The 25,944-nt window shown below is 55.8% G+C and overlaps 1 protein-coding gene across 1 annotated transcript; it reads left to right on the top strand.

The window, feature by feature from the left end:
* The first annotated feature begins 9,136 nt into the window (after window positions 1-9,136).
* Window positions 9,137-24,132, top strand: LOC138810761 (sodium channel subunit beta-4-like). The gene is made up of 5 exons (XM_069997963.1): window positions 9,137-9,341; window positions 16,346-16,521; window positions 17,348-17,576; window positions 19,205-19,334; window positions 21,089-24,132. Exons 1-5 carry the CDS (start codon window positions 9,254-9,256, stop codon window positions 21,180-21,182), a joined length of 717 nt encoding a protein of 238 aa, XP_069854064.1. The 5' UTR covers window positions 9,137-9,253; the 3' UTR covers window positions 21,183-24,132.
* The last annotated feature ends 1,812 nt before the right edge of the window (window positions 24,133-25,944 follow it).

Raw genomic sequence — 25,944 nt, 5'->3', positions numbered from 1 at the left:
CCTGAACACCTCTGGAGTGTGGCTTTTTTTTTTTTTTAGGAGTGTAGAGCAGAGTAGGAGGCAGAGACTTTGCCAGGAGCTGATGGGAAGCCCGGAGGCAGGGGATCCCATCTACTCTGCCACAGATTTGAGGACCTCAAAGTTCGTGACTGGTGAGGTGGACTACTTCATTCTGATGAAATAAGCAAACCCCATTGGCAGGGCTGGAGACCAAACCCAGGGCCTTGAGAACGGGAGGCAAATGCTCTCCCACTGAGCCGCATCCCCAGCCCCAGGCTCTCCCTGGGAAGCATGCTGGGGGGAGCGCAGGGGGCTGGTGGCTGAACACTGCCTTCTGGGAGAGCTCACAGCGTGTGCATGCGTGCGTGCGTGCGTGCGGGTGGTTCTTATTCTTTCCGTAGCCAGATAGGCCACCTTTCCTGCTCCCCGCGTCTCATCAGCTGACTAGAGACAGCTCTTGCGCCGCCTATGGACTCCAAAAAAAAAATAGATAACAGCTGGTCAGCGTCTGCCCTCCTGCGGCTTCGCGGGGAGGGCAGCTGGTGGGAAGTCAGGTTGTGCCTCTCCCAACTCCATACGTCCGGCTGTACCCTAGTTACACAGTGCTGAGTCAGCCGTCATTAGTACAAGACCAAAGCCGACCATTGAGAGGGGCTCTGCACCCCAAATCCTCCCTGATCTCTTTCTTCCTTGCTCCTTGCTCTTACAGATTCTGCATCTCTTTACACACACACACACACACACACACACACACACACACCCTTCCTTACCTAGGAAGCATGACAGATGCACTTTGCTTCAAGTTGCTGAGTGGCAAAGAATCCCTCTGTTACTAGTTTCTACAGTCCGTTCCTGGGTGACCCACAGACCCACACTAGGGGCTGGCAGTGAGGAATATGCCTGGTGTGCAGACTTCTGTGTGTCTCAGTTGAGGTGAAGGTAATCACTGCTTCTTCCCTGTCCTGGGACCACCACTGTGGGACAGAAACCTGGGCTAAAAGAAATAGGAGACCTCAGAGACAGGAGGGCCCGGTGGAGCCTGGTCGAGCCTCTTCACTGAGGACCAGAACTTGCCAAGGGGCATAGGCTGAGTTAAGTTCAAAGCCAGCATCTTGCAGTGGGCTCCGGCTTGGCAGTTCTTCCCATATCTCCATCTAGCACTGGGCCTGGCACTCAGCACAGCCCAATACAACAGCTCAGCGCCCTGCCCTGGCTCTGGCCAGTGGTTTGGGTTGATCTAGAAGATGTTCACCCTTTCCTGAGGGCTTGGTTTTCAAAGCAGAGGTTCAGAAGGGTAAAAGGATTCGTCCAAAGTTACTGGGCTGAACAGGGAATGGAACCCAAGTCTTCCAGGTAAAGGCAGGAAGACTCCTGTCTTCTAGCCAGACTTCTGAGTCCTGTTCTTACACCCCCTCAGAACTAGGCACATGGTGATGGGGTGGTGGGTGGTAGCGATGACCCCTCTTAGGGGTCAGGGTGGCTTCCAGAGAAAACATTTCAGGTGAGAGGAGTCTGGGGCAGGCTGTGTTGGCATGCAGCATGGGTAGCCAAGTTGGGATGGGAAGGTGAATCCTGCCAGGTGTCCTGGCCTTGACCATGGGTCCCTGCTGGTGTGTGTGTGTGTGTGTGTGTGTGTGTGTGTGTGTGTGTGTGTGTGTGTGTGTGTGTGTGTGTGTCTTTCTGTCTGTCTGTCTGTCTGTCTGTTAGGACTCATCAGCGAGCCCCGATGGCTTGTCTTCCCCATTCTATATATTCTCACCCCCAAAGCCTACCAAGTGTCAATTATTCCAACCTTCCTGCTGATGTCCAACTCTCAGGAGAGGCTCTGACTGCCCAGTGGTAAAAGTTCCAGGGACACCCAGCCAAGACCCATTTCCTGCTTCCTGACATGGCACACGGACTCAGAAAGGAGGACAGGAGGGTCAGGCCAGGACCCTGTGGCCCTGGCCAGGGAGGGCAGAGGTGAGGAGCAGATGTCCGGCGAGAAGGAGAGCAAGGTGGCGGTGGGGGAGGGCACGGAAGTGACTCAGCTGCCAACAATGACCTTGAGAGTCCAGGAGTGCTGGAGAGGCGGGGGGGGGGGGGGGGGAGTGGACACTGGATGCTCAGTGTGGCTACTTGCGATTCCAGAGGGGGCCTTTCCTTTCTAGCCCTGGCAACGTCTTCCTGACCCGCACCACAGCTGCCTCGACTTTGCAGCTGGTCAGATTCCTTGGAACAGGTGGCAAAGGCACAGGAAGTATTTGCCTTAACCAACAGAGAACCCTCCTGCAGACCGGCGGGCAGAGGAGGGCGTGCTCAGCCAGGAGGGAAGTAGACATTGTTGGCCAACACAATAGCCCTGGCTGTGGCTGTGGCTGTGGCCACAGGGGAGAGGGATTAGGTTCATCCCAGTCTGTGCCAAGGCGGACATTAAGACTGGCTGGCAGAGGAAGGTATTGATCCATGCAAGTCAGGTTGAGTTTCTTGAGGTAAGGAGATCGCCGTCCCGGAAGGCATGCAAGCAGAGCTTGGCGGAGGTGTTGAAAAGATGATTCATATATCAGCGCCTACTTTTAGATGGCCTTTACGACTACTGACCCAGGGCCTCTCAAGCCTTCATGTGAAGGCCCAAATGAGCGAAGCAGGATCAACTCTTTTTTTGTTGTTGGTCATGGGGCCTGAACTCTGGGCCTGGGCACTGTCCCTCAGCTCTTCAGCTCAAGGCTAGCGCTCTACCACTAGAGCCACAGCACCACTTCCAGCTTTTTCTGCTTACGTGCTGCTGAGGAATCGAACCCAGAGCCTCATGCATGCGAGGCAAGCACTCTACCACTGAACCACCTTCCCAGCCCCAGGATCAACTCTTGTTTATCTAAACATAAACGTGACTCATGCCTGTCCCTTTGCCATCTTGCTCACTTATAGTTCACACCCCCCACTCCCCTGGCCATCTCGGTGCCTTTACCTAACTCTTCTTTACCTGATTCGAAGTGACAAGAGTGAGGGTGTTGATAAACCCCAACATCCAGCAAGAAATAGACTATGAGGGATTTGAAACGGGGGAGCCAGAAAGAAGCTTCTTCCCAAAGATCAAGCCAAGTCTAACTTGCTTTCCTCAGCCTCCCAGCACGGTAAGACTACATACAGAACCAAAAGTCCTGCCGGGTCCCAGTGGCTCATGCCTGTAATCTTAGCCCCTCAGGAGGTTGAGAGCTGAGAATGATGGTTCGAAGCCATCTTAGGTGGAAAGTCTATGAGACTTATCTCTAATTAACCACTTAAAAAAAAGCTGGAAATGGAACAAAGGCTCAAGTGGTAGAAACGTTAAGTGAAAAGGCTCAAGGACAGTGTCCAGGCCCTCAATTCAAGCTCCAGGATGAGTACAAATGAAGGAATGAGTGAATGAATAAATAAATAAGTGTCCTCTCTGTCTGCCGTCTTCTCTCTGAGCTCTTCCAACTTTGCTATCCTGCCACACCCCTGTCACATCTCATGGCCTATCATATTGTATGACTCTCCTTGCTCAGAAGGGCTTGAATGACAGTTGGGAAGACCAATAGGAATAGCCATTATTTATTAAAGCACCTGCCCACTGCCTGGCATTTCTATCAGATTACTTAATCCTCAGGACAGACCCCCAAATACACCTTCCTCGGTACCAAGGACTGAGCCTGGGTCCTCACACACGTTAGGCAAGTGCTTGGTGATGGAACCGCATTCCCCAGCCCTCCTGTCTCCTTTTCCTTGGAAAGCGAGTTTCTGCAGTAGCAAGCAAAGGAGGTACAACCAAGGTGACATGGCTAGAAACTGGAGAGCTGAACTGAGACCCACATGAGGCCCAAACCATCCCATCGCGCCAGCAGAAAAGACAGTGTGCTGGAATCCCGGAAGCCGAAGAAGGACGTAGGGTGGGTGAGGGAAAGGCAGCTTGGGCCAACTTGAAAAATGACCATGGACTGCAATGGAAGGGTGAAAGGATCCTGAAGCAGAGGGGTGCTTTCCCCGCAGTCCTCTGCCGTCCCGTTGGGCTCTGGGATTCTATGCAAGCAACTGTGGCTTTTGCTGGCCACAGCGTCCTCTCCTGACATCCACCTCCTCTTCCTTCTTGCTGAAAGCCCGCGAGCGTCCTCCGCTTCTCCTGCCGGCCAGCTCCTGCTCTGTGCCACCCCTCCCTAGCCCGAGTCTCACTCCAACTTCCAGAAGTTTCCTTCTCCTCTGCAAAGACTCCCACTGCACTCATGCTTCTCTTTGGTTCCTCTCTGGCCACAGGGTGTGTCGACCCTCTTGGTCTACACTGCCCCCCTCACTTTATAAGACCCCCTGTTCCCATACTGACATGCTCAAGGAGAACCAGGGGTCCAGGCTGTTTGGGAAGTCCTGCTTGTACTCAACATCATTTTATGCGTCCATCTCAGGTGTCCACTTCCAGGAGGACATTCGGTCATTTCTTTTCTGGACCCCAGGCCGCAGGGAGTAATACATCTCCCCATACCTCCAGCTCCAACCCTCCGAGCCCCATCCTTCACAGTAACCCCACAGACAAAGTAGGATGGTCAAGATTCTGCCCAGGAGGGTTTCCAAGCCCACCCCAATGTGGTCCCAAATAAAAAGATGGCCAGAACTCACCCCATCTCTGAGCTGCAGCAAGGGACCTATGTGCCCGCTCCTGGAAGTGGGCACACCCCCTCTCCGGCCTGGGACTGTCCCGGGAGCAGCCTCTGGTTGAGATTCTTCTGCTCCCTCCTCCCTCTGCTCTCCTCCTGCCAATGAGCTCATCTGTCTGGGGCTCCCCCTCCCCCTCCCCCTTTGCCTGAAAGGATATTTGGACAGAACCTGGCAGAAAACAGAAAATGAGGAAGGATGGAGTGGAGGAGGTGATGTCTACCTGCCTGTGCCCAGAGCCCCTAGAAAGTAGAGCTAGGTGCAAAGAGATGAAGTCTTTTCTGTGGGTCAGGAAGAATTTATCTTCGTGATAACTTGCTGATGCCCCCAGAGGCTCTGGGGAGCCAGGATGGAGGCTGAAGTAGCCAAGGGCAGCACCCCCATTCCTGGCTGAACTGCCAGCCACGTGTCTGCCCTGCGGTTGGTTTGGTGCATGCTGCTTGTTAACCCCCTCAGCACCTGCCGAACTTCAGTGGATGTTGTGTGTGTGTGTGTGGGGGGCATCCCACGCTATAGGAGAGGGTGGTGAGTGAGCAGGAAGGGGCAGAGAGCAGATCTAGGTTGTGCCCAAACACCGGGCCAGGTAATGGCTGGCGGGGTGGGGTGGGGGGCTGCCCCACCCCCAGACTCTGAGTAGCAGAGGAGTTTGTGCGCTTTAAGCTTTAATGCAGAGAATCTCATGCCTGAAGTTCCCTGGTCCAGAGGCTGGGAATCTGTTTACAAGCAGAAGGGAGATGGGGGTACAGATGCAGCTCCCAGGTCCCAGAGGAGCTGTGAAGTGTGGGTGTGGGGCAAGATCCCTGCAGAGCCTAAGTCCTTTGGCCCCTAGAGCTGAGCCAGCGCCACTGAGTGCCTCCTTTACCTGCAGTGCCCTGGCAGGAGCGCGAGGATTTCTGGGAGAGGAGGCGGTAGAGGGAGGAGGCTGGCAAGGGCAATAGGGGAGGGGGGGGAGAGGGGGAGGGCTCCCTGCCAGGCTCCCATGCTTAAGAGGAACTCCTCTCAAAATAGCCCAGGAGACCTCAGCCAGCCCTCCAGTTCCCTTCCTCCCTGCTGGGGTCTGTGCTGGCTGGCTGGCTGGGAACCGACACCGGAGAAGCAGCATCTTCCTGTCCTGGTCACCTGTAGGTGACCCCGCAGCATGAGCGAGGGCCTGCTGGTGTAAGAGCAGCTCTGAGGCCGGGCTCTGCCCTCACTGCTGCCCATCCCTCCTTCCTGATCCACGGACTTCGCTTTCCTTCCTAGCTCTGGTCACTTAGCTCAAGGAAGTGCTTGGCTTGATCTGGGAGAAGACTGTTGGGCTGACGATTTCAAAGAGCCTCCCTGTCCCTGAGGAAATGGCTTCCTCCCTCTTAAACCCAGACTCTGTCTGCACCAGCCTGGGAGTGGACCTTGCTCTGGCAGCCCCCTCAGCAAAGGCCCACACCATCTCTACCCCTCAACACTTGCTCTTCCGAGCCAGGCCACCTAGACCCCAGTGCATCACCCTAGCCCCAGGAATCAGGCCAGTCTGGCCACAAGAGAAGTGGGGGTAGGGGTGGGTGGGAGTGAGGGGTGGAGCTCTGTCCCCAGACCCTCTCCCTGCCCTTCCTGTAGGGACATTCAGTAGGGAATGGGAAAGATCCAAGGCAGTGTCCCTTAAGTCCAAGTCCTCTGGTAACAAGAGGCACAGTGACCCACGCAAGGAGGAACTGAACTCCAGAGAAGTCTGGCCTTCGTCCCCCCCTGGCCTCCCCCACTAAGCTCCATCACGGGCCTAGGTTTCTGAGCATTTGTAAAGAAGATGCTTTATACCTGTGAAAGTCCTCTAGCCACGAATGCATTCTGCCCCACTGGCGTTCTGTAGAGGAAGGCCAGAGCAGGGAGTGGGGGAAAGTTCCGGATCTGGCTTTACCAGTAACTTTCTGGGTGACCTTGGCTCTACACCTCCCCTTTCTCTGGCCCACCTCCATCTGTGAGTTTCTTCTAGACCCTTCTAGTTCTAAGAGTCAGTGAGCAGAGACAGCAAGGACGGAGAAAAGGACACTGGAGGGAACTGGCCATCTTGGGTGACCAGGGTCTAAAGATAACCCTGGAGCTCTGCTCCCCTCCCTCCCCCCCTTCTCTGAACTGGGGTCACTTTCCTTCCCTCTGGCTTACCTCCTCTTGCACCTCAGTCTACTGCTTGGGGAAATATGACCTGCTGTAAAAATAAAGCAGCGGTGTGGCTGCCTGGCCTTTGAGTAAAGGGTGGGGGGTGCCTGGGGGTACAGAGGCCAAACCTTAGGCCTGGAGATGGCTTCAACTTTGGGGTCACAGATGTTGGGCCTTTTTGAGTTCTAATGTGCAAAGTGGGCTCAAAGATGCTGGTGCCTCACACCTGTAATCCCAGCTACTCAGAAGGCTTAGATCTGAGGATCACGGTTCAAAGCCAGCCTAGGCCAGAATTTCTATGAGACTCTAATCTCCAAGGAAACAGAAAAAAACTGGAAGGTGTGGCTCAAGTGGTAGGACACCGGCCTTGAGTGAAAAAGCTAAGGAAGGGACAGGGGCCTACGCCCTGAGTGCAAGCCCCAGTACCAGCGCGAAATAAATTTAAAGAAAGAAAGAAAGAAAATTATACAGTGCTTACCCGGTCCCCAGCACTCTGCTAATCCTTCCATAATCTCATTCATCTACAAAGTTCATCTACTTTTGAGGACGTTTTTGAGGCATGAAGCCAGATTAAAAAAGGACCTGAACATATAGATCCTATGTTTTAAATCTGGTTAGGTTGTTGAAATGTGTCTTTTATCCTGTCTTTGATGTTCTTTTATGATGTCTTAAGAGGCCAGGTCCAAAATGGGGTTTTCAGACCTTGGGAGGGTCCCAGCTACCCCCTTTCTCCTCGGATCCTGTGTAGGGGGGCTCTGGTGCCTGCCCGGGGACGCTCTCGCTAGGCCGGATACCGCCTGGAAGCAAGTGTCTTAGCTCACTTCCTGGGCCTCGGGAGCATTCTTGGTGAGGCACACTTCCCCATGGACTCAGGGAAGAGACCTCTGGACACTAAGCAGGGAATTCCGAGGAAGTGCCTGCATCCTGCCATCCCTGGGTTGAGTGGTGAGTGAGGGGGAGTATGCTGGAGGAGGGGCATGAGGCCTTCTTTCTACTCTCACCAGCCCAGGCCCCTGTTGTTGTAGTTGGGGGGGGGCGACAGGAAGGGCTTATCCCCTCTTGACAACTTTCAGAGGTGAACTGTATTTACTCCCCGGGTACCAGGCAGTGGGGGGTGAAGTGGGGGGGGATGGACCAGAGACGTCTGCAGAAGGCTGTGTGGTGCTCAGGGTTTCCCCAGTAGCAGCTGGAGGAGCCCCAGAGCTGCGGGCCGTCATGCTGGCATGGAAGAAGGCAACACAATGCCTCAGAAACCCACACTCTGCCTTTTGCATACAGCCTGCCGGGTCCCCAGGGAGAAACCTGGGGGGTGGGGTGGGAGGGAGGGAGAGAGGGAGGGCTGGGGGAGGGACTCGGGTTGGGTGGCAGCCACTTTGGCGGGTGCCTGCAGCGGCGCCGGGCGAACCCCCAGGTTTAAGTGGGTCTCCGCGCTGCAAAGGGAATGTGCCTCGGAGCGAGGCTGGGCGCGGGCCGCGGCGGTGCCGACCGACCTGGGCCAAGGCCCCCCCACCCTTCTAACCGGGTTGTGACCCTGGGTTCCCGTGGCCACGGCCCCAGGGGGAGGCAGAGGGGCGCTGAGGATCGGGCTCTGAGGAAGCCTTTGGCGGACAGTGGCTGCGGTGTCGGTGGGGACACGAGAAGTCGGGGTGCTGTGGGCGGACGAAGTGGGGCGATGGCCACGGGCCAGCTTCCTCCCCGGGACCACGGCGATGGTCGCGAAATCCAGGAAGACGTGGGGGAAGCGACCGAGCGGCTCGCCCCGGGGTGCGGGGTGGCGGGGAAGCCCGCACCCCGGGCCCGCCGGCGGCGGCGGGGTCCGCGGGGCGCTCCCGGGAGACGCGGCGGCGGAGCCCAACCTCTCCCGACGCCCCGCGCGCCCCACCTCGGCCGCACCCCGCCCGCACCGCGCCGCTAATTGGCAGCTCGGCGCACGGGGTGCTGCGCACGGCTGCGGGCCGGCCCTGCAGTGCCAAGCCGCAGGAGCCCGAGCCGGCTGCAGAGAGATCGGGGAGCCCAGCCGGATCCCCGGGGGCTCCTGGACCGCGAGCCGGGCGCGCGGGGCCGGGGCGGGGTGTGGAGCCAGGTGTAGGGGGCGGGGGCGCGCGCGGGGCCGGGGGCGCAGCCGGGTGGGGGCGCGCGGGGCTCCGCGGCGGCCACCGCCCCTCCTGCGGCTGGAGCAGCGCCGCGTCGCTCGGCGCGCCCTCCCCCTCGGGCCCGCCCCCCCTCCACGTCCCCTCCTCCCCTTCCCTCCTTTCCCTCCTGCCCCCCCCCTCCCCGGGCCCCGCGTCCTCCCCTCCCCTCGGCCCCGCTCCCGGAGGCGGGCCCGGCCCGCGCGCGCTCTCCGCTTCCCCGCCCCCCTCTCCCCCCAGCCCGGTCTCGCGCTCTCCCCGCGAACTTTCCCGGGGTGCAGAGCTCCCCGGCGGCTGGCGGGGCCGACTCCCCGACCTCGGGCGGAGAGCGCGGCGGTGCCCAGTCCCCCATGGCCGCGCTCCGCAGAGAACCGGACATGTCCCGGGCCGGGGACCGCGGCGGAGCGCCGGCCAGATGGCTGGGCACGGGGCTTTTGGGTAAGGCAGCCCCGGCTGGGGCTCCCCTCGCGCCTCTGCGGTCCCCCGCCCCGCCGCCGAGGCGGGCACCCCCGGGGAGAGGGGGGCGCCGTGGGCGGGCTGGGCGCCGGAGTGCCGCGTGGAGCGCGGACGGGGTGGGGGGGGTGTCCCCCGTCTTCCCGCCGCTGGGCATCCAGCCCGGGGAGCGGGGGAGGCCCGGGGATCCTGGGTGTGACCCCCACTCCAGCAGCCCGCCAGCCTCGCCCGGAGTTGGTTTTTGGGTGTTTTATTTGTTACTGGTTTCTGCAGTCTCTGACGCCTTGGGCTCCAGACTTTTGGAGCCGGGTCTTGGTGGGGCCGCAGCGGGGAGTTCCGAGGTTCACGCGCCGGGGCTGCGCCGCGGGGGCGCGGGTGCCGAATGCGTTGCACGTGGGATCGTCGGGGCGTGGGGTGTTTTCCACCCCGGTCTGGAACTGTTGGCTTGTTTGCTGGGCATCTGGGAACTAGGAGACCACCCTTTCCTCGGGCCCCTTTTCTGCTAGACTCCTCTGCCTTCTCCCTTCCACCTTCCGTCTTCCCCTGCCCTGCAGCTCCAGGTACTGGAAGGGCTTGGAGGGGCTGCAAGACCCCGTCCCTCCAGCCACCTTTTAGGAAGAGCCTTGTCTCTTCGGAGAGACCTGAATGGAGGGCCTGTTTGGCCAGCTCTTGGCGCTTGGTTTTGGGGGTGACTACTAAGACCAAAGAGCCATGTCTAGAGCTCCCAGAGAGAACCGAGTCGTATTAATTAATATCTATTCAGGTGGCGCTGGTCGTTCTGAGTGTCACACTCTAAAGAGATTAGGGAATGATATTTTATTAGTCCGGAATTTAATCTCATAAATCACAGCCAGACTTCATTGTAAGCCGACCCCGTCGCTGGCGCCTGTGATTTGGCTTTTGGCAGCTCCCTTCCCTGGTCAGGCCCATGGTAGAGGGCTGTGCGCTGGAGGCAGGCACCCCAGACCTGGGGTGGGGAGGGACGGGGAGACACATCTGCCCCTGAACCTCTGGTTTATTTACATCCTTGCAGCGGTTTGGACTACAAGTGTGATGTGCAGTCCACAGTGCCGCTAAAGAAGCCGCGCTCCTGAGTGCTCAGGCTCCTCCTCGTGGGAAGTGCATAGAGCTACGTTGCCCCGTTCCCCTCTGCCATCAGCTCTGGTCCCCATGGTGGCCATAGCAAGGGGAAGGGGGTCACTCCACCGGGCGGGCTGCCGCCTCTGCCGTGCCTGGTTGGCTGATGGGATGCCAGGCCCTGGGTTGTTGGGATCTCCATGGCGCCAGGCTTCTGTGGGCAACCACCAGGGTCCTGGACACAGGGTGGAGGTGGCTGAGCAGTGGGATTGGGGCTCTTTGTAGTTTCTCCAGATGGAGGACCCCCCCCCCACAGTTCCTGTTCTGCTGGAGTATCAAGTGGAGGTGGGGCCCCACTTGGACCAGGCTAGGAGAGAACCAAGCAGCTCCAGACTGCTCCCACTCCCGCCAGGCCCTGTCCTGGAAGCCACTTGTAGATCCCTCTCCGAGGCAAGCAGCTGACATCTTTGACAGTCTAACAGGAGACTGAGAGGACAGTACAACCAGCTGACTCTGTCCCCTGGGAGCACGGGGTGGGCAGGGACTCTGGAAACGAAGGCACCGAGAAGAGCTCTCCTGAGGACGAGGAGGCCCTGTCAGAGACGAGGGTGACTAGCCCAGGGCTGCCTGGTCAACAGGACAGAGGCCGGGCCTCCCAGGCTCTGCCTCTTAGCTACCAGAAGTGGGTGACCAGGAAGGGTCAGAGGGCTTTGCTTAGGGCTGGAGGATGAGTAAAGTTTCGGGGGACATGACATAGATGATACGGTTTTGGGGAGGCAGAGCTGATGATGTCTCTGCAGCTGGGGAGACTGGGCCCCAGGAGTCCTCCTGCCCTACACCGTATCAAACCCAGAGTCTCATAGACTGAGACTATAGCGATTTCTGCTGACAACCCAACCAAGGTACCCTTTCCCGAACTGCAGGAACTCCTTTCAAAGCCGCAACCGAAGTGTATGCGGTCCCTGTTCCTCCCTAAGTGCCTAACTGACAATGGATCTGTCCTGCCCACCCCTTCCTTGTTCCCTGATTTGCTTAATTGCTGTGATCTGTGTTTAATTATCACTTGTGAGGGTGTTGTGTTGCACCACCGGCTTTCCCTTGGTGTGTATTTATTAAGGGCCTGTTTAATGAGAGTGCAATTAAGGAGAGGGTGTTCAGTTCCACTCAGGAAGCAACCAGCCAGGGTGAATGAATCAGGAGTTACTGTAGGAAAGGAGAGGAGAAGGGAGCAGTGGAGGGTAATGGCAGGTTTGGATCTGGAAAGGATGATTGGTGTTTTGGTTCTTTATTTTTTCTGAATCTTGCTGAAGGCAGGCCTATGGAGACAGAGAAGCCTGAGTCCTTGGATCCTGATCATGGCTGGATTCTACTCCATCTTTCACCGTGGTTGGGCCTTGGGGATAGCCGCATAGACGGTGGATGGGCCTGGCCATCACAACCGTTCGGTAGTCTTGGAGAGGAGGGCCAGGCATATTGCTGGGGCTCATTTGCAGAGCTGGGCCTGCTGGGCAGCATCTCCGGGGCACATACTTCTACCCCAGCAAAGCTCCTGGGGGTGGGCAGGAAGCAGGCAGGTTGCCCAGGGTGAGGGAGCTGCATTCCTTCTATCTGTGGGCCCAGGGGCCCTGCTTTGCCCAGCCCTGCCTCCCACCGTCTCCAGGGCTTGCGTCCCAGGAGGGGTCTCTCGTCCTGCTGTTCTCGGCCCACTTTCTGGCTCCCAGCTCTCACTCTGAGCTTCTCTGACTCCCTGGGGCCAGAATGTCTCAGCTGAATTTGCCTGCTTGCCATGCCAGAAGCTCAGAGAGCTAAACTTAGAGTTTAGGACCATCCTGCCCTGGTTCTTCCCTCCGCTTGGAGGAGGATGAGTTGGATTCCTGGTTGTGGGAAAAGATGGAGCAATAGTTCCTGCCTGGCCTTGACCTTGGAGTCTGTGATAGTGACCGTCAGATTCCTGCTGGTGTGAATATTTAATAACAGTTGTCTGTGTTCAATGCTTTTCCCTCTTCCCCCCCCCTTTTTTTTTTTTTTTTTTTACTTTAATGCAACTTGAGAATCTATCCTTGATCCTTAGCAGGTTGGCAGGGGGCTGGAGACTTCCAAAGATGGCAGGGGTGGCTAAGGCTGTGGGACCAAGGATGGAATACCTTGGGGCCCAGCGGGAAGACATATTCTCTGACTCCATGGTGCCAGGAAGAGAGGCTCCACTCCCAAACACGCATGCCCACACGGCTGCCCTAAGCAGTGAACTTTAGGGCAAGGCAAGCCCTTCACTTAGGGAAACAGCCACATGGCAAGAATCCAAGCTGTGGTGCAGGGTTGAACGTATAAATCAATGCACGAGCAGCCTGGAGGCCCTCTCTGGCTGGCCCTGATCATTAAGGCAAGCAGGCAGTGGCCTGGTTACATCCACGCTGGAAGGGGACAGCCCCGCCCCGCCCCCCTTTGAAAGACCCTTCTCTTCTCCCTGGCGGAAGCTCTTTTTCGGTTTTAAAATCTTGGTTGTTTTTTTTTTTGTTGTTGTTCTTGTTGTTTTGTTTTTTGGCTTCCCACCAAGCGGAGGGAGGCAGGAAAGTTTTCAGCCTTTCCCGTGCCCGTTTGGGAATCTGCATCCGGATGTAGCATCTCTGACTTTGTCAAGGTCAGCAGCATGGGGCCGGCCTGGCGTCTGCTCCCAAGTCAGATCCTGGCCATCCTGCTGAAGCAGCCTAGGGAGGGGTGGGGTGGGGGCTGGGGGGGGCTTTGGTGGATCACAGGCCCCCACTTTCTCTTCTTCCTGAAGCACAGTCTTACTGGGGGGGTGCAGGAGGCAGGCCCTTGTGCTTTCCTGTGCGCCATTCTCCCACGCATAGCTGGCAGGACTTCCTGACACCTGGCTAGGCGGCTGGGCGGTAGAGTAGCCAGGCTTGCCTACCTTCGCTGATGCCTTAGTGGAGGCAGGGCAGACTCGGTGGAAACCATCCCTGCATTTCCCTCTGTCCCCTCCAGGCTACAGAGAAAATAGCAATGCTTCCTTCAGAGAGTCCTGAGTGTATTAGAGTGAAGTCATCCACGTCCAGCAGAAATGCAACGCACCATGCTGTCAGCTAGACTTTAAAGGAATAGGGTTCTCTCTTCTGGACCCTTCCTTTGCTCTCCTTTTTTTTTTGTTTGTTTCTAATCTGTGTAAAATGATGAAAAGCATTTCCCTTTTGTGATGTGCATCTTTTGGGTCTTGAAGTGTGTATGTGTGTGTGTGCACAAGCGTGTGCGTGTGCACGCGTGTGCTAGTACTGAGGCTTGAACTTAGGACCTGAGACTGGTCCCTTAGCTTTCTTGCTCAAGTTTGGTGCTCTGTCACTTGAGCTACAGTCCCATTTTCTGTCTTTTGGTGGTTAATGAGAGTTGGGTTTCGCTGCTGGCAGATCTCAGCATCCCAAATAGCTAGGATTATAGATAGGTGTGAACCACCAGCACCTGGCATGAATTTTTTTTTTGCCAGTCCTGGGGCTTGAACTCAGGGCCTGGGCACTGTTCCTGAGCTTCTTTTGCTCAAGGCTAGCACTCTACTACTTGAGCCACAGCACCACTTCTGGATTTTTCTGTGTATGTGGTATTGAGGAATCAAACCCAGGGCTTCCTGCATGCTAGGCAAGCACTCTGTCACTGAGACACATAACCAACCCCTAATTTTTTATTTAATTTTTTGAGGCAATGTTTTGCTAAGTCCCTCAAGGCTGTCCTGAACCTTCAGCCTTTCAGGTGCTATGATTGATTCCAGATGTATACCACCTGCCTGGCTTTCTTTTTTCAGGGGAATTTGGCCCTGATTTGAATTCCTACACCTTCCCAAGGACCCCAGTTCCTGGGCCAGGTTGCCCATGGCTATTGGAATGGGAGCTGTTGGACTCCCTGCAGTTCTGAACGAGCCCAGTGGCTACCGGGAAGTTACCTTCTGTGCTTCCCTGTCGTCCGCCTTGCACCCTAATTTTCTTGGTTTGTGGGGCTATGGGAGGGGTGAGAAGCAGAGCTGGGGTCCCCCACAAGGCCATCTTCTAGTGCTTGCAGTAGGCTAGAGACTGGAATCTTATGTCTGAGTCTGCTTCTGCTTCTTGGGTTTCTAGAGGGAGTCAGAGTAGAGGAGGGTGAGGCCGGAAGGAAACCAGGAATTCTAGGGAATCGTGTGTATGTATGTTTGTGTGTGTGTGTGTGTGTGTGTGTGTGTGTGTGTGTGTGTGTGTGTGTGTGAGTGTGTGTGCGTGCGCATGAGTGCATGCATGTGCACACGCTTGTGCAGGCATACATGCTGGCACTGGAGCTTGATCTCAGGGCCTGGGCACTGTCCTTGAGCATTTTTGCTCAAGGCTGGCACATTACCACTTGAGCCATACCTCCATGTCTGGCTTTTTGGTGGTTAATTAGAGATGAAAGTGTCACAGACTTCCCTGTCTGGGCTGGCTTTGAACTGTGATCTTCAGATTGGGGCCTTCTGAGTAGCTAGGGTTCAGCCACCCAGCTGAATCTGTCTATTTGGGGGTGTTTGGAGGGAATTCCTTGCTGATACTGACCTGCTTCTCTTGTTGGCTTTAGCAAGTTCCCTAACCTCTAAGCCCAATTGCTTTGTTCGTACTGAGGGCCTGTAATAGTACACTACTCACAGGGAAGGTGTGAGGAGGAAATATGCCCGGCTTATGGTAAATGCTCAGTCAATGTCAGCCATTACTGCTCTTACTGACTCTGGCAGGGGGTGGTGATTGGGTTTCCTGTGATTTCTGAGTGGGGTGGTGGGGGTAGGGTATGAGCTCTTCACTTTCCAGCCAGAAGCAAGGGGGAGGGGCAGGCCAGGAGGCCCTGAGAACAGCACCAGGCTGCCTGCATTCCTTGGCGCTGGTCTCTGGCATGTAGAACACAACGTTGTGTGGAAGCAACTACATCACCATTGTCTCCTGTGGGCAAAACAAGAGGAAACTAGCTTATGACACTGCACGGGGGAATTGTGCTAGACAACAGAGCGCTTTCCTTGGGAGTAGCTTTTCATTTCCCCTAGATGCCCGAAGTTAATCATACAATCTGATCCAATGACCTTGAGGCAAATGGGGGTTCCTTGAGGAATGTGCGGGACTTGGGGGACAAGGCTCGGGTGTCATTTCAAGGATGCAGGAGGATCAAGGGGAGTCGAGGCGAGGCAAAGCACAGGGATGCACTATAATGATTCCCCACGTGGGGGTGGGGGAGTAAGAGGCTGGAGCCCCAGGGGCCTCCCCGTGGAGGCCAGGAGGGGACCAGAAGCTGCTGGCCGCTACCGCCTTGCACGGATATTTTCACAGCCTCGACTTCCCCCTCCATGCTTGCCTTGCTGGCTTGGCCCTAGTACTGCTGGCAAGGTCCAGCCTGCAGGTGTCCCTCTGCCCCTCTGCCCTCCCCGCCCCCCTCGGGCAGGGCAGGGAACAATGCATGACTGTCTTTTTCTTTCACCTTAGGGATCTACCCCATTTCCCCTCCCTCCCCCAATCCTGTCGAACCTGGGGAGCCTGTGCAGTCTTAGGGGAAGTGCTCACACAGAGAAGGAGAAGGGCTCCCACACTGTTCCGATGGGGTGGGGTGGGGCTGCGGCCCCAGGTGAGTGGACCGGGTAGGGTAGATTGCCAGGGCCTCCTTTTCTTGGATTCGGGCGACCCCTAGTGGTTGCCTAGGATGCTACAAGGACTACGGAGCAGCCCAGAATGATATCCCTTCCCCACCAAAGGGTGAAATAGTGTTGTGGGGGAGGGGAGCGGGGAGAGGAGTAGAGTGGCAGGGTCGAGTGCCCAGGTGGTGTTAGAGAGAGCTGCTCACCTGCAGTGGACTACGAGGAGGACAGAGGCCTCCCTGCCCAGCTGAGCGCTCCTCCCAGCTCTCCTGCATGGGCTTCTGCTAAGGGGGGCTGCCCCTCACAGGGCTTGTCCTGCTGCTCCCCGCATCCCTGTCGCTGGAGGTGTCCGTGGGGAAGGCCACCACCATCTACGCGGTCAACGACTCCCAGGTGCTGCTGCCCTGCACCTTCTCCAGCTGCTTCGGCTTTGAGGACCTCCACTTCTGGTGGGCTTACAACCACAGCGACACATACAAGATCGTAAGTCCCGCAGGAGTTCAGGACATCTGGGCCTCCCGCCCTGGGCCCTGCCCCTTCGATGCCCCCCTTGCCACAACCCTCAGAACCTACCTTTTGTTCCCTTTTCTCCCCATATGCCTTCCAGACAGATGGCCTTGCCAGAATTTGGGGGTCCTTTGGACTTCTTGGCTAGAGTCCTCCGTCTGGCTTTAAGGAAAGCCTGGAATTTGGATTGCTTGTGTAAAAAGTTAATAGTTGAACATCCAGATGTGGTGATGTACACCTGTAATCCCAGCTCCTTGGGAGCCAGAGGATTATGGTCTTTGGCTGGCCAGGGCAAACACTCCAGATTATGTCTTAAAAAAAAAAAAAAAAGCAAAAAGGTGCTTAGGGTATGACCAAAGTGGTAGAGTGCTTGTCTAACAAGTGTGAGTCCTTAGAGGGAATGAGAAAAGTTCAATGAAGAAGAGCTGGAGGCTGAACTTGGAAGGAAGGGGGAGCGGGGTAGAGTGGGGTATTTACAGTGATTATGTAGAACAGCTTTTATGAAGAGAAAGAACTGTGTTGCATTCCAGGGACACTTTAATCAAAAAAGGAAATGGATTTCCCTTGAAACAGGTGTAAATTCAAGTTTAACAGGCAGAGCTGGTAGAAGAGGGAGAGGGTGGATGCAACCGGTATAGGCTCTTCTTAGACCTGCAGGTGTCCAGCAGTCGGTGGGTGGGTCAGTCGGTCTTGGGAAGGAAGAGGTCGAGGGAAGGAAGAGAGGACAGGGCTGGAGGGGGAAGGGGCGGGGCTGGAGGGAGCTCTGGACCCTTACTGACTGATTCTCCATTGGTTGTCTCAGCTCATTGATGGGATTGTGAAGAATGAGAAATCTGACCCCAGGGTGAGGTTTAAAGATGATGCGCGCCTCACCCTGGTGGGTAGCACCAAGAACAAGATGAACAACATTTCCATTCAGCTGAGTAACCTGGAATTCAGTGACACTGGCAAATATACCTGCCACGTGAAGAACCCCAAGGAGAAGAATCTGGAGCACAGTGCCACCATCTTCCTCCAAGTTGTTGACAAACGTAGGTTGACAAATGTAGGCCGTGGGGCTGGGGACAGGGACAGCAGGAGAGTGGGAAGGACTCCAGGGTGCCGGGCCTGCCTCAGTGTTAGTGTGAAATGGAGAAACTAAGCTGGCCAGACGCTAATCCTGACTACTCAGGAGGCTGAGATCTGAGGATCAGCCCAGTTCAAAGCCAGCCTGGGTAGGAAAGTCTGTGTGACTCTTCTCTCCAAGTAACCAGCAAAAACCAGAAGTGGAGGCCTGGCTCAAGTGGTAGAGTACCAAGTCTTGAGCAAAACAGCTAAGTGAGAGGGCAAAGCCTTGAGTTCAGTACTAGTGCAGACAGACAGACAAAAGGGATATGCTAGCCACTTCCTTCCGGAATGCTTGTGAGGGTGAGGGAGTGAGGCAACCTCCCCCCCACCCCCCGCTGCTCCTGGTGCATAGTCTGTTAGCACCCATTGGTGGAATGCCAGCTGTTAACCCCAAAACCTGTTGGGAACAGATCTAGCATTGCAGTTCCGGGTAGAGCACAGGATAACAGAACGAGGAGTAGTGACACACGGAGGGAGATGACCACGCCAGGGTCCCTCCGTCCCTCCCCCCCTGGGAGCCATCTTCTAGTCGGGGACTCCAGTGTGACACAGGAGGCCCAAGGAGCCAGGTGGCCACCAGAATCCAGCTTTGCGGGGAGGTAGAGAAGCGGGAGGTGATCCGCAAGTGGGATAGCCTGGTGCTGCAGAGGAGTCTGGGAGACAGAGTGCAGGAGCCAGGGGAAGAGAAAGGGAGTGAGTGGTTCAAGGGTTTGTCCTCTGTCGCCATCCTGGATGATGGGGTTCGGTTTGGGCTGGGCCAAGGGCCGAGCCAGGGGCCTTTGCTGAGCCTGGAGCCTTGTCTTCCAGTCAGTATGTGGGGTTCCTCTGTCCCTCCCACCCACCCCCCACCCGATTCCTCTCATTGGCTTTGTGCTCAGCAAGGGATGGTTGGGACCAATTAGCTTGGAAGTCAGGCCTTGAGATAGAACTCTTCACCTTTGCTCCTTAGCTCTCCCAGAATGCCTGGTCAGGTGGATCTGTGTGGTTTTATAAGTCTGTGGTTCACTTCATTCAACACTTATTTCTTGAGCAGCTACTTAGTGATGGGTGTTGTTCTAGATGCTTAGAAATGGCAGGTGTGAGGAAGACAGACCCCGTCCTGCCCCTCAGGGAGGCTGCCTGCCCCCTCCCCTGCTTTCTAGGCCAGGGCAGTGGTATTAAGCCAAGGGATTGCATTGTGTGTGAACATGGGGTGCTGGGCAGAAAAGATAAAGTGGCGGAGGAAGCCTGTGTTTGCAGGAAGGCCAGGGTGTCCAGAACTGGCTGGAAAACGTGTTGAAGAAGGCAAGATGGGAAGTCCTGAGGGGTTTTTGGCTAGAAAGCCACATTAAATGCTCACAGGCATAGTCATGAGTCAAGGCTGGGCATCCAGGGCTCCCATTCTGAGTTATTCCCGAACTTGCACACGAGTCTGTGGGAGGTTGGGGAAGCTAAGCTTGGTGGCTGCCTTGTTCCTGCTTCTCCTGCATCTGTAGGCCTGGGAGGGCTGGTGCCTGGGGCTGGCTCCTGGTGACTGTGGTGTCCTCTTCCCCTCCCTCCCCTGGCCGGGCAGTGGAAGTAGTGGACAATACGGTGACGCTCATCATCCTGGCCGTGGTGGGCGGGGTCATCGGCCTCCTCATCTTCATCCTGCTCTTGAAGAAGCTCATCACCTTCATCATCAAGAAGACCCAGGAGAAGAAGTGAGTCAGCCTCCTCTCTGTGCCCCTTCCTGCACCTCTAATCTCCTGGTCCCCTGGTTCTGTCTTTATCTGTCCCTTTGTCAACTTATTGAAGCCTGTCATCCTAGCTATTCAGGAGGCTGAGATCTGAGGATCGTGGTTCAAAGCCAGCCTGGGCAGGAAAGTCTGTGAGACACTTATCTCCAATGAACCACCAGAAATCTGGAAATGCTGCTGTGGCTCAAGTGATAGAGTGCTCACCTTAAGCTGAAGAGCTGAGGGACAGCGCCCAGGCCCAGAGTTCAAGACCCACTACCCCCCCCAAATCAACTTATTGATACTTGTATATATGTGTATTTTTAGTACTAGGCTTTGAACTTAGAGCCTCATACTTGTTCAGTTTGTGCTCTGCCCCTTGAGCCACATCTCCAACCCTGCTTTTTGCTGGTTATGTTTGGATGGATTCTTGTGATTTTTCTACCCAGGGCTGGTTTTGAGTTTCTGTTCTGCATCTTAGTTGCTGGAGTAGCAGGGATGACAGGTGTGAGCCACCAGCACAGGGTTTGCATGGGTTATTTTTGAAGAAGGGTATCGCTTTATGTCTGGGCTCGGATCTTTCCTGTGTCTCTGAGAATGGAGCATGTGGCTCACTGTGTCTAGCCGTTGGTTGGGATGGAGTCTTACAAGCTTCCCATTGAATAGGCCTCAAACCACGATCCCCCGAACTCCAGCCACAAGTAGCTAGGATTACAGACTTTGAGCTTTGGAACCCAGCTAGTGAATATATATAGTTGATTAAGTTTGTAAATATCCTCCATTCATTCCTCCTCTCCTTGCTGTCTTCTTTCCCATCCTGTTTCTATCCTCTCCCTTTTCATTGGTACTTACACCTGCTGGAAAGATCTACTAAAACGTTTAGGAAGCTCCATCCCTCCTTTGTTTGTTTGTTTGTTTGTGGTGTTCCTGGGGCTTGAACCCTGGGCCCCTGGGCACTGTCCCTGACCTTCTTTTTGAGCCACAGCTCCATTTCTGGCTTGTTTGGTAGTTTATTGGAGATAAGAGTCTTATAGACGTTCCTGCCTGGGCTGGCTTCAAACCGCGATCCTCAGATGTCAGCTTCCTAAGTAGCTAGGATGACAGGCGTGAGCCACAGGTGCCCGGAAGAGACAGTTTACACAAGCTCTGCGCCTCCCATCCGGGCACTGGCATGGAAGTGGGCCAGGCTTACATTGGAGCCCACCCAGCCTGGGCAGTCGGGGTGTGGATCCCAGGAGGTGCCCTTTACCACGTGTGATTCCTCTGCTTCTGCCCTGTCTGCCACCCTCTGCCCGCCCTCCCCTTCCTCCTGCAGGGTCCTAGCTGTTTGTTCTCCCTCTCCTCCAGAGCTCGGGGAGGGAGGGAGGGACCAGTGGCCCTGTGAGGAGGAATTCTATATCCCCAGCCTATTCCTTCCTCCTATTCCCTGGGGTGGCGTAGCCCGGATGTAACCCCTGGACACAGTGCCCGCCCTCATTGGCCTCCATTGTGAGTAGCCAGGCTGTGGCTAATTAGGCCACTGCCAACCCTTCCATGCGCCCCTACTCCAAAGAGGAAGCTGCTCCCACGGTGGCTGGCTTATCCAGCTATAGAGACCCAGAGAGCTAAGATGACTTAGCCGTTGGCTCTCTTGGCTCTTAGAAGCCTGGGCCCAGGGCTGGGCACGGGGTGGGGTAGGGCACAGCTCGGCTCTCCTGTTCACCTCTTCCCCTCACCATGACCCCTTTCCCCCTCTGCAGGAAGGAGTGTCTCGTGAGCTCCTCTGGGAACGACAACACTGAGAACGGGCTGCCGGGCTCCAAGGCGGAGGAGAAGCCACCGACAAAAGTGTGAGGCCCCGCGGGGGGCCCAGCAGCGTGGGGAGCCCCGCTTTCTGATGGCCACCTTGACGCTTGAGCCCTGTCAGTAGAACCCACGTGCCCGATCTATCTGCTGCTTGGCTCCAACTGTAGTCTCTCTGGGCAGGAGGGAACCGGCGTCCTTCCTCGCTTGTCTCCGCTTCCTCTTCCCTTCCCCAGCTGTCCAGGCACGAGGGCTGGCCAGCGGAGCGGCCTGCAGAGGGTTGAGGAGAGGGAAAGGAGGGGGCTTGTGGTGTGAAGGGGCTGGTCCCCAGCACCTGGGAAGATGGGCTCTCCGACCTGAGTGACCAGAACCTTGGTTTTCCTCCTGATTTATTTTTTTCTTCACCGATTGGGTCCTGGGCGGTGGGGTCAGAAAGGATTCCCTCAAAAGCTGGACCGTGTAGATGGGTTGAAGGAAGAGCCCTGTATGGACAGTAAATGCTTTTGATGGTGGAAGCCAGCTGGCGGACTCTGGAGAGGACCTGGGAGCAGGGCTGAGGGTCACACCAGAGGCAAACTAGGCTTTTGGGGATACCTGATCTTTCAAGGCTGTCTCCAAGCCGACCCCCTCCCCCCAGCTGGGGAACTTCCCTCCCCCCCCACTTCCCTGTCATGGGGGCGGGGTGTTGGCCTTGTCCCAGCCTCCGCTTCCAGGTCCATACCCTGCTCCGAGTTTCTAACCATCCCAAGTTTTCCCAAGGTTTTTCCAGCTGCTTCTGCTCAGCTGGACCTCTTCTCCCTGCCCAGGACTGAGGAAGGGCAGAGGGAGGCTGGCCTCCACTTGTCTCCTGCTTTCTACACCGCTGGTTTGCACACCCCTTCGTTGTGGGGCTAGACTGTGCCTTAGCTCCCCGAGTCCTGGCTTTACCCTCTCCTCTTTGGCTCCGCGGCCCAGCCCTCGGAACTGTACACCTCCCAGTCTTCCACACGGTGGGGAAGGCCGTGAGGCTGGAGGCAGGTTGGTGGAATGCTCCTGTCAAGAACAGGAGCTGTGGTGGTGAGGCTGGGTCTTCTGATGGGTCTGACTTCAGGATCCCAGTGAGGTGGACACCGGGAGGGGTGAGGGCGGGTCCTCTGTCTGCTCTCTCCCCTCCTCTCCCCTGCTGCACGTCTGACTTTGTCCTGGGGCCTGGGGTGGTCCTAGGGGAATGGAAAGGAGCAGTTCTTTTCTGGAAGGTGAGGACTGCCTGGGGTTCTGCCACAGGCTCCCCATGGTGACAGCTGGAGGGACGAACAGCCGTACCCACGGGCGCCCGTGGCTGTGGACAATGCCCCCATCTCAGTCAAATCCCCTCTGATCTGCCTCTTCCTCCTCTCCTCCGAGAACCCCTGCAGGGCTCAAGTTCAGATCTCCGTGGTTTCCAGAGCAGCCAGACATTCAGGAAACTTCTAGCTGCCTTCACGCACAACTGCTGTGTTCTCCTTTCCCTGCACTAGCACGGGGAGAGGCAGAGTGTTTGGGGTCGTCTCTGTCTCCCCAACGACAGCTAGTGTGCGGGCGGCTCCTGCAGCTCCCTCCCAGCCTTTGCCATCTGTCTGATGGGCGTTATAACTTACCTACCTCACGGTCTGTGGTGAGGCTTGGCGAGTTCGGGCTTTGATAGAGCGGTTTGGCTTGAAAAGGCATCTGGGAAGCAGGTTTTATAAATGGAGTGATGGTTCCAAGTCTTTCTTGTCCTCATCTTGTGACCCATTCCTGCATACATTCTCTCTCTCTCTCTCTCTCTCTCTCTCTCTCTCTCTCTCTCTCTCTCTCTCTCTTTCTCTCTCTTTCTTTGTCTCTCCACTCCTCCCCCCTGCAGCTCTCCAGTCTTTGTCATCTTAGCAACATCAACTCCAATGGATGCTTTAGGTTTCTTAACCACAGCTTTTTTTCCCCCTTCTTTTTTGGTGGTTTTCAGCAGAGGGATTGGAACTGGCGGCAGGGCAGGGGAGGGGATAGTTTTGGTCATTCCAATGTCTGGGACACCCCTGGCACTTAGTGGGTGGGGACGAAGAATGTGAGGTCTGACATTTTTGCAACACAGACTGCCAGGTCCCCAGAGCCAGTGTTGTGCCCCTGGAGAATCACTGTGTCAGATTGGCAATCATCTGTAAAGAGGTGAAGCTGTTTTTCCCACGCATGGCAGTCTCCCTGAGTGGCCTCCAGGACCAGTGAGCTGACCAAGGTGATCCTGAACCTAGTGAACCAGAACCGAGCATGCGCGTGCTGACAGCGCCATCCATGAGAAGAAGTTCAGAGCTCCTCGCCCTTGACCTTAGAACAGGACATTATTGGAGGCCCTGGGTTCTCAGCCAGGATGGAATTGTGTGGGGGGAGCGGGGTGCTGGCTTTTCTGGCTTCCTTTGACAGATCTGGCTGCAGGTGTGTGCTTGTGAGCACCTGTGTGGACGGCGGGTCTGCGGAGGGGGGGGGTGGGCTGTGCAGATGCCAGGTAGGGGGCTCCACACGGGCCAGGCGCCATCTTCCCTAGCTCGAGTTGGAAACTGAGGAAGAATAAGAGATGGGGCCAGTCATGCTCGATTCTGTCCGTCTGCAACCCCATCCATCAGTGATAAAACAGATGCCAGTGGAGGGGTGGAGGGAGTGGGGTTCTGGGGGACACCTTTCAGCTTGCTGCACTCTGACCCAGGCTGGAGTCCCGCCCCTCCCACCTGACCTGGGCGCTTCTGACTATCTTATGCATGGTTTATTCCTCTGGCTTGGAAGACAATTCCCATAGCGAACTTTCCTATATAACTATAGATCTAAGGACACTGACAGGCCTTGGGGGCGGGGGGGCCCTCTGGGACGTGTGCACCCTCCTGCCCTGTCCCCCCAGTACTGACTCCCTGTTCAAGCACAGAATGAACACGATCAGACTGTTCTGCTTCTACAAACGATTTGCATTGTAGAATTGTACTTAGCTTTGCTTTGGATGAAATAAAAACTATTTTTAATACGTTGTGAGGTTTGTGTTTCCTCTGGGGCTAGCTGGGAGCTGCTAAGGGCCGGTGGGCTCTTCTGGATGGTGGAGGGAGGGGATCCTGAGAAGGAGGAGGCCCAAAGAGGGCTGGGGAGGAAGGGCCCAAAGGCAAGGTGCAGCCATGCCTTCTACCTCAAGGTAGCCAAAGAACAGAGGAGCCCCTGCTCAGTGCAGCGCGGGTCCTGATCATGGTCATCAGAGGCCCCAGTAAGTCCGGCAGAGTGAGCTGGGATGGCCAGGTGAATGGTAGAAACTTGGTTCCAGATTGCGGAGGAGTGGGGGCCTGGGGGGATGGGCGGCAGCAGCGCATAAGGTTATAGCTCTTGAGTTCAAGCTCCAGAGCTGCACCAGAAAAATGAAACGACTGCACAGAGATGTTTTCAGATTAAAAAAAGAATTTCCCTAGCATCCAACCCCAGAGACAACCTAATTATCCTTTGACAGGCAGGTGGATGTATTAGGTTGATGTTATAACCCCAAGATGGAGTACTTTATGCAGAAAAGGGTTTTGTGCAGTTTGTAGTGCAGGAGGTGTAAACATGGCTTCTGCTCGCCGGCCCTGCTGGTGGATGGGACCACGATGGCAGAGACACGGGGAGGAGTCAGTTTTACCTGAAGAACCACTCTTGAAGTACTGGTCTGTGACTCCCATGATGAGTGTTCCATGGCCTAACTACCTCCCATAAAGCTCCTCCTCTTAAAGGGCCTGACACTCCCAACACTGGGAATCTGTTAGGCCTTACCATTCTAGCTTCTATTCCTCATGGCCAGGTTTTCATATTCTATCTAACTCCTTATCTCTTTCTGCTATAATCTAAGTGGCTATCATAGTTCACTTATTCTCTCTCTCTTTTTCTGTCTCTCTCTTGCCAGTATTATTTTTTGAACTGAGAGCCTCCTTGTACCTGCTCAGTTTGTATGCTCAAGTGGTGCTCTACCATTTGAACCTTGCCTTAAGCCTGACTTTTTGCAATTTTTGGGGGGGTCTGGTCATGGGACCTGAACTCGGCCTGGATGCTGTCCCTCAGCTCTTCAGCTCAAGGCTAGCGCTCTACCACTTGAGCCACAGTGCCACTCCCAGCTTTTTTCTTTTTGCTTATGTGGTGCTGAGGAATGGAACCCAGGGCCTCAGGCATGCAAGGCAAGCACTCTACCACTGAGCCACCTTCCCAGCCCTGCAATTATTTTTGGAGATGGAGTGTTGTAGACTTTTCTGGCTGGACTGGCTTTGAGCCTTGATCTTCGTATTCTAGCTTCCTGAGTAGCTAGGATGACAGGCATGAGACATCGGTGCCTAACTCACTTCTTTCTTACTCTGTGTCTTATATGATTTTTTACCACCCACAATTACAGTGTTTACTTCTAAGAGTGCTATTGTGTTTTCCTTGGAATCTCCTTGTCCTATTTTCTGATTGCTAAAACACTTTTTCAACAGCAAGTTGCAAGTGTTGGCGAGGAAGGAGATTTAAGTTCTTGTGGACTGTCGTTCCACATAAAGCCCCTGGTAAAAGGGTGGGTAACGGTAGCAGCTACAGGCGTGAGGTGATGACGTTTACATTGCAACTCGTTTCTTGCTGCAGTGGGCTTAGGAATAGATGAAGGAGGGGAGGGCCGGTCAGACTCTCCTCCTCCACTCAGCGTTGGTGACCTGGGCTCCCACGATGGAGTCACTGTCCATTCAGTAGAGAAGAAGTGTTCCTTCTTGGCCTGCCATGGGGGTCCACAGGTTGCTTCTCTGGGATTCTGGGAGCCTGGGCGTGGCTGAGGTCACAGCGCTGCCTTCCGCAG

This window comes from Dipodomys merriami, unplaced genomic scaffold (genome assembly GCF_024711535.1).
Source record: "Dipodomys merriami isolate MVZ:Mamm:240054 unplaced genomic scaffold, mDipMer1.0.p SCAF_509, whole genome shotgun sequence".
NCBI lineage: Eukaryota > Metazoa > Chordata > Mammalia > Rodentia > Heteromyidae > Dipodomys > Dipodomys merriami.
The sequence above is the reverse complement of the archived record's forward strand: the minus strand, read 5'-3'. Positions and strand labels throughout refer to the sequence as shown.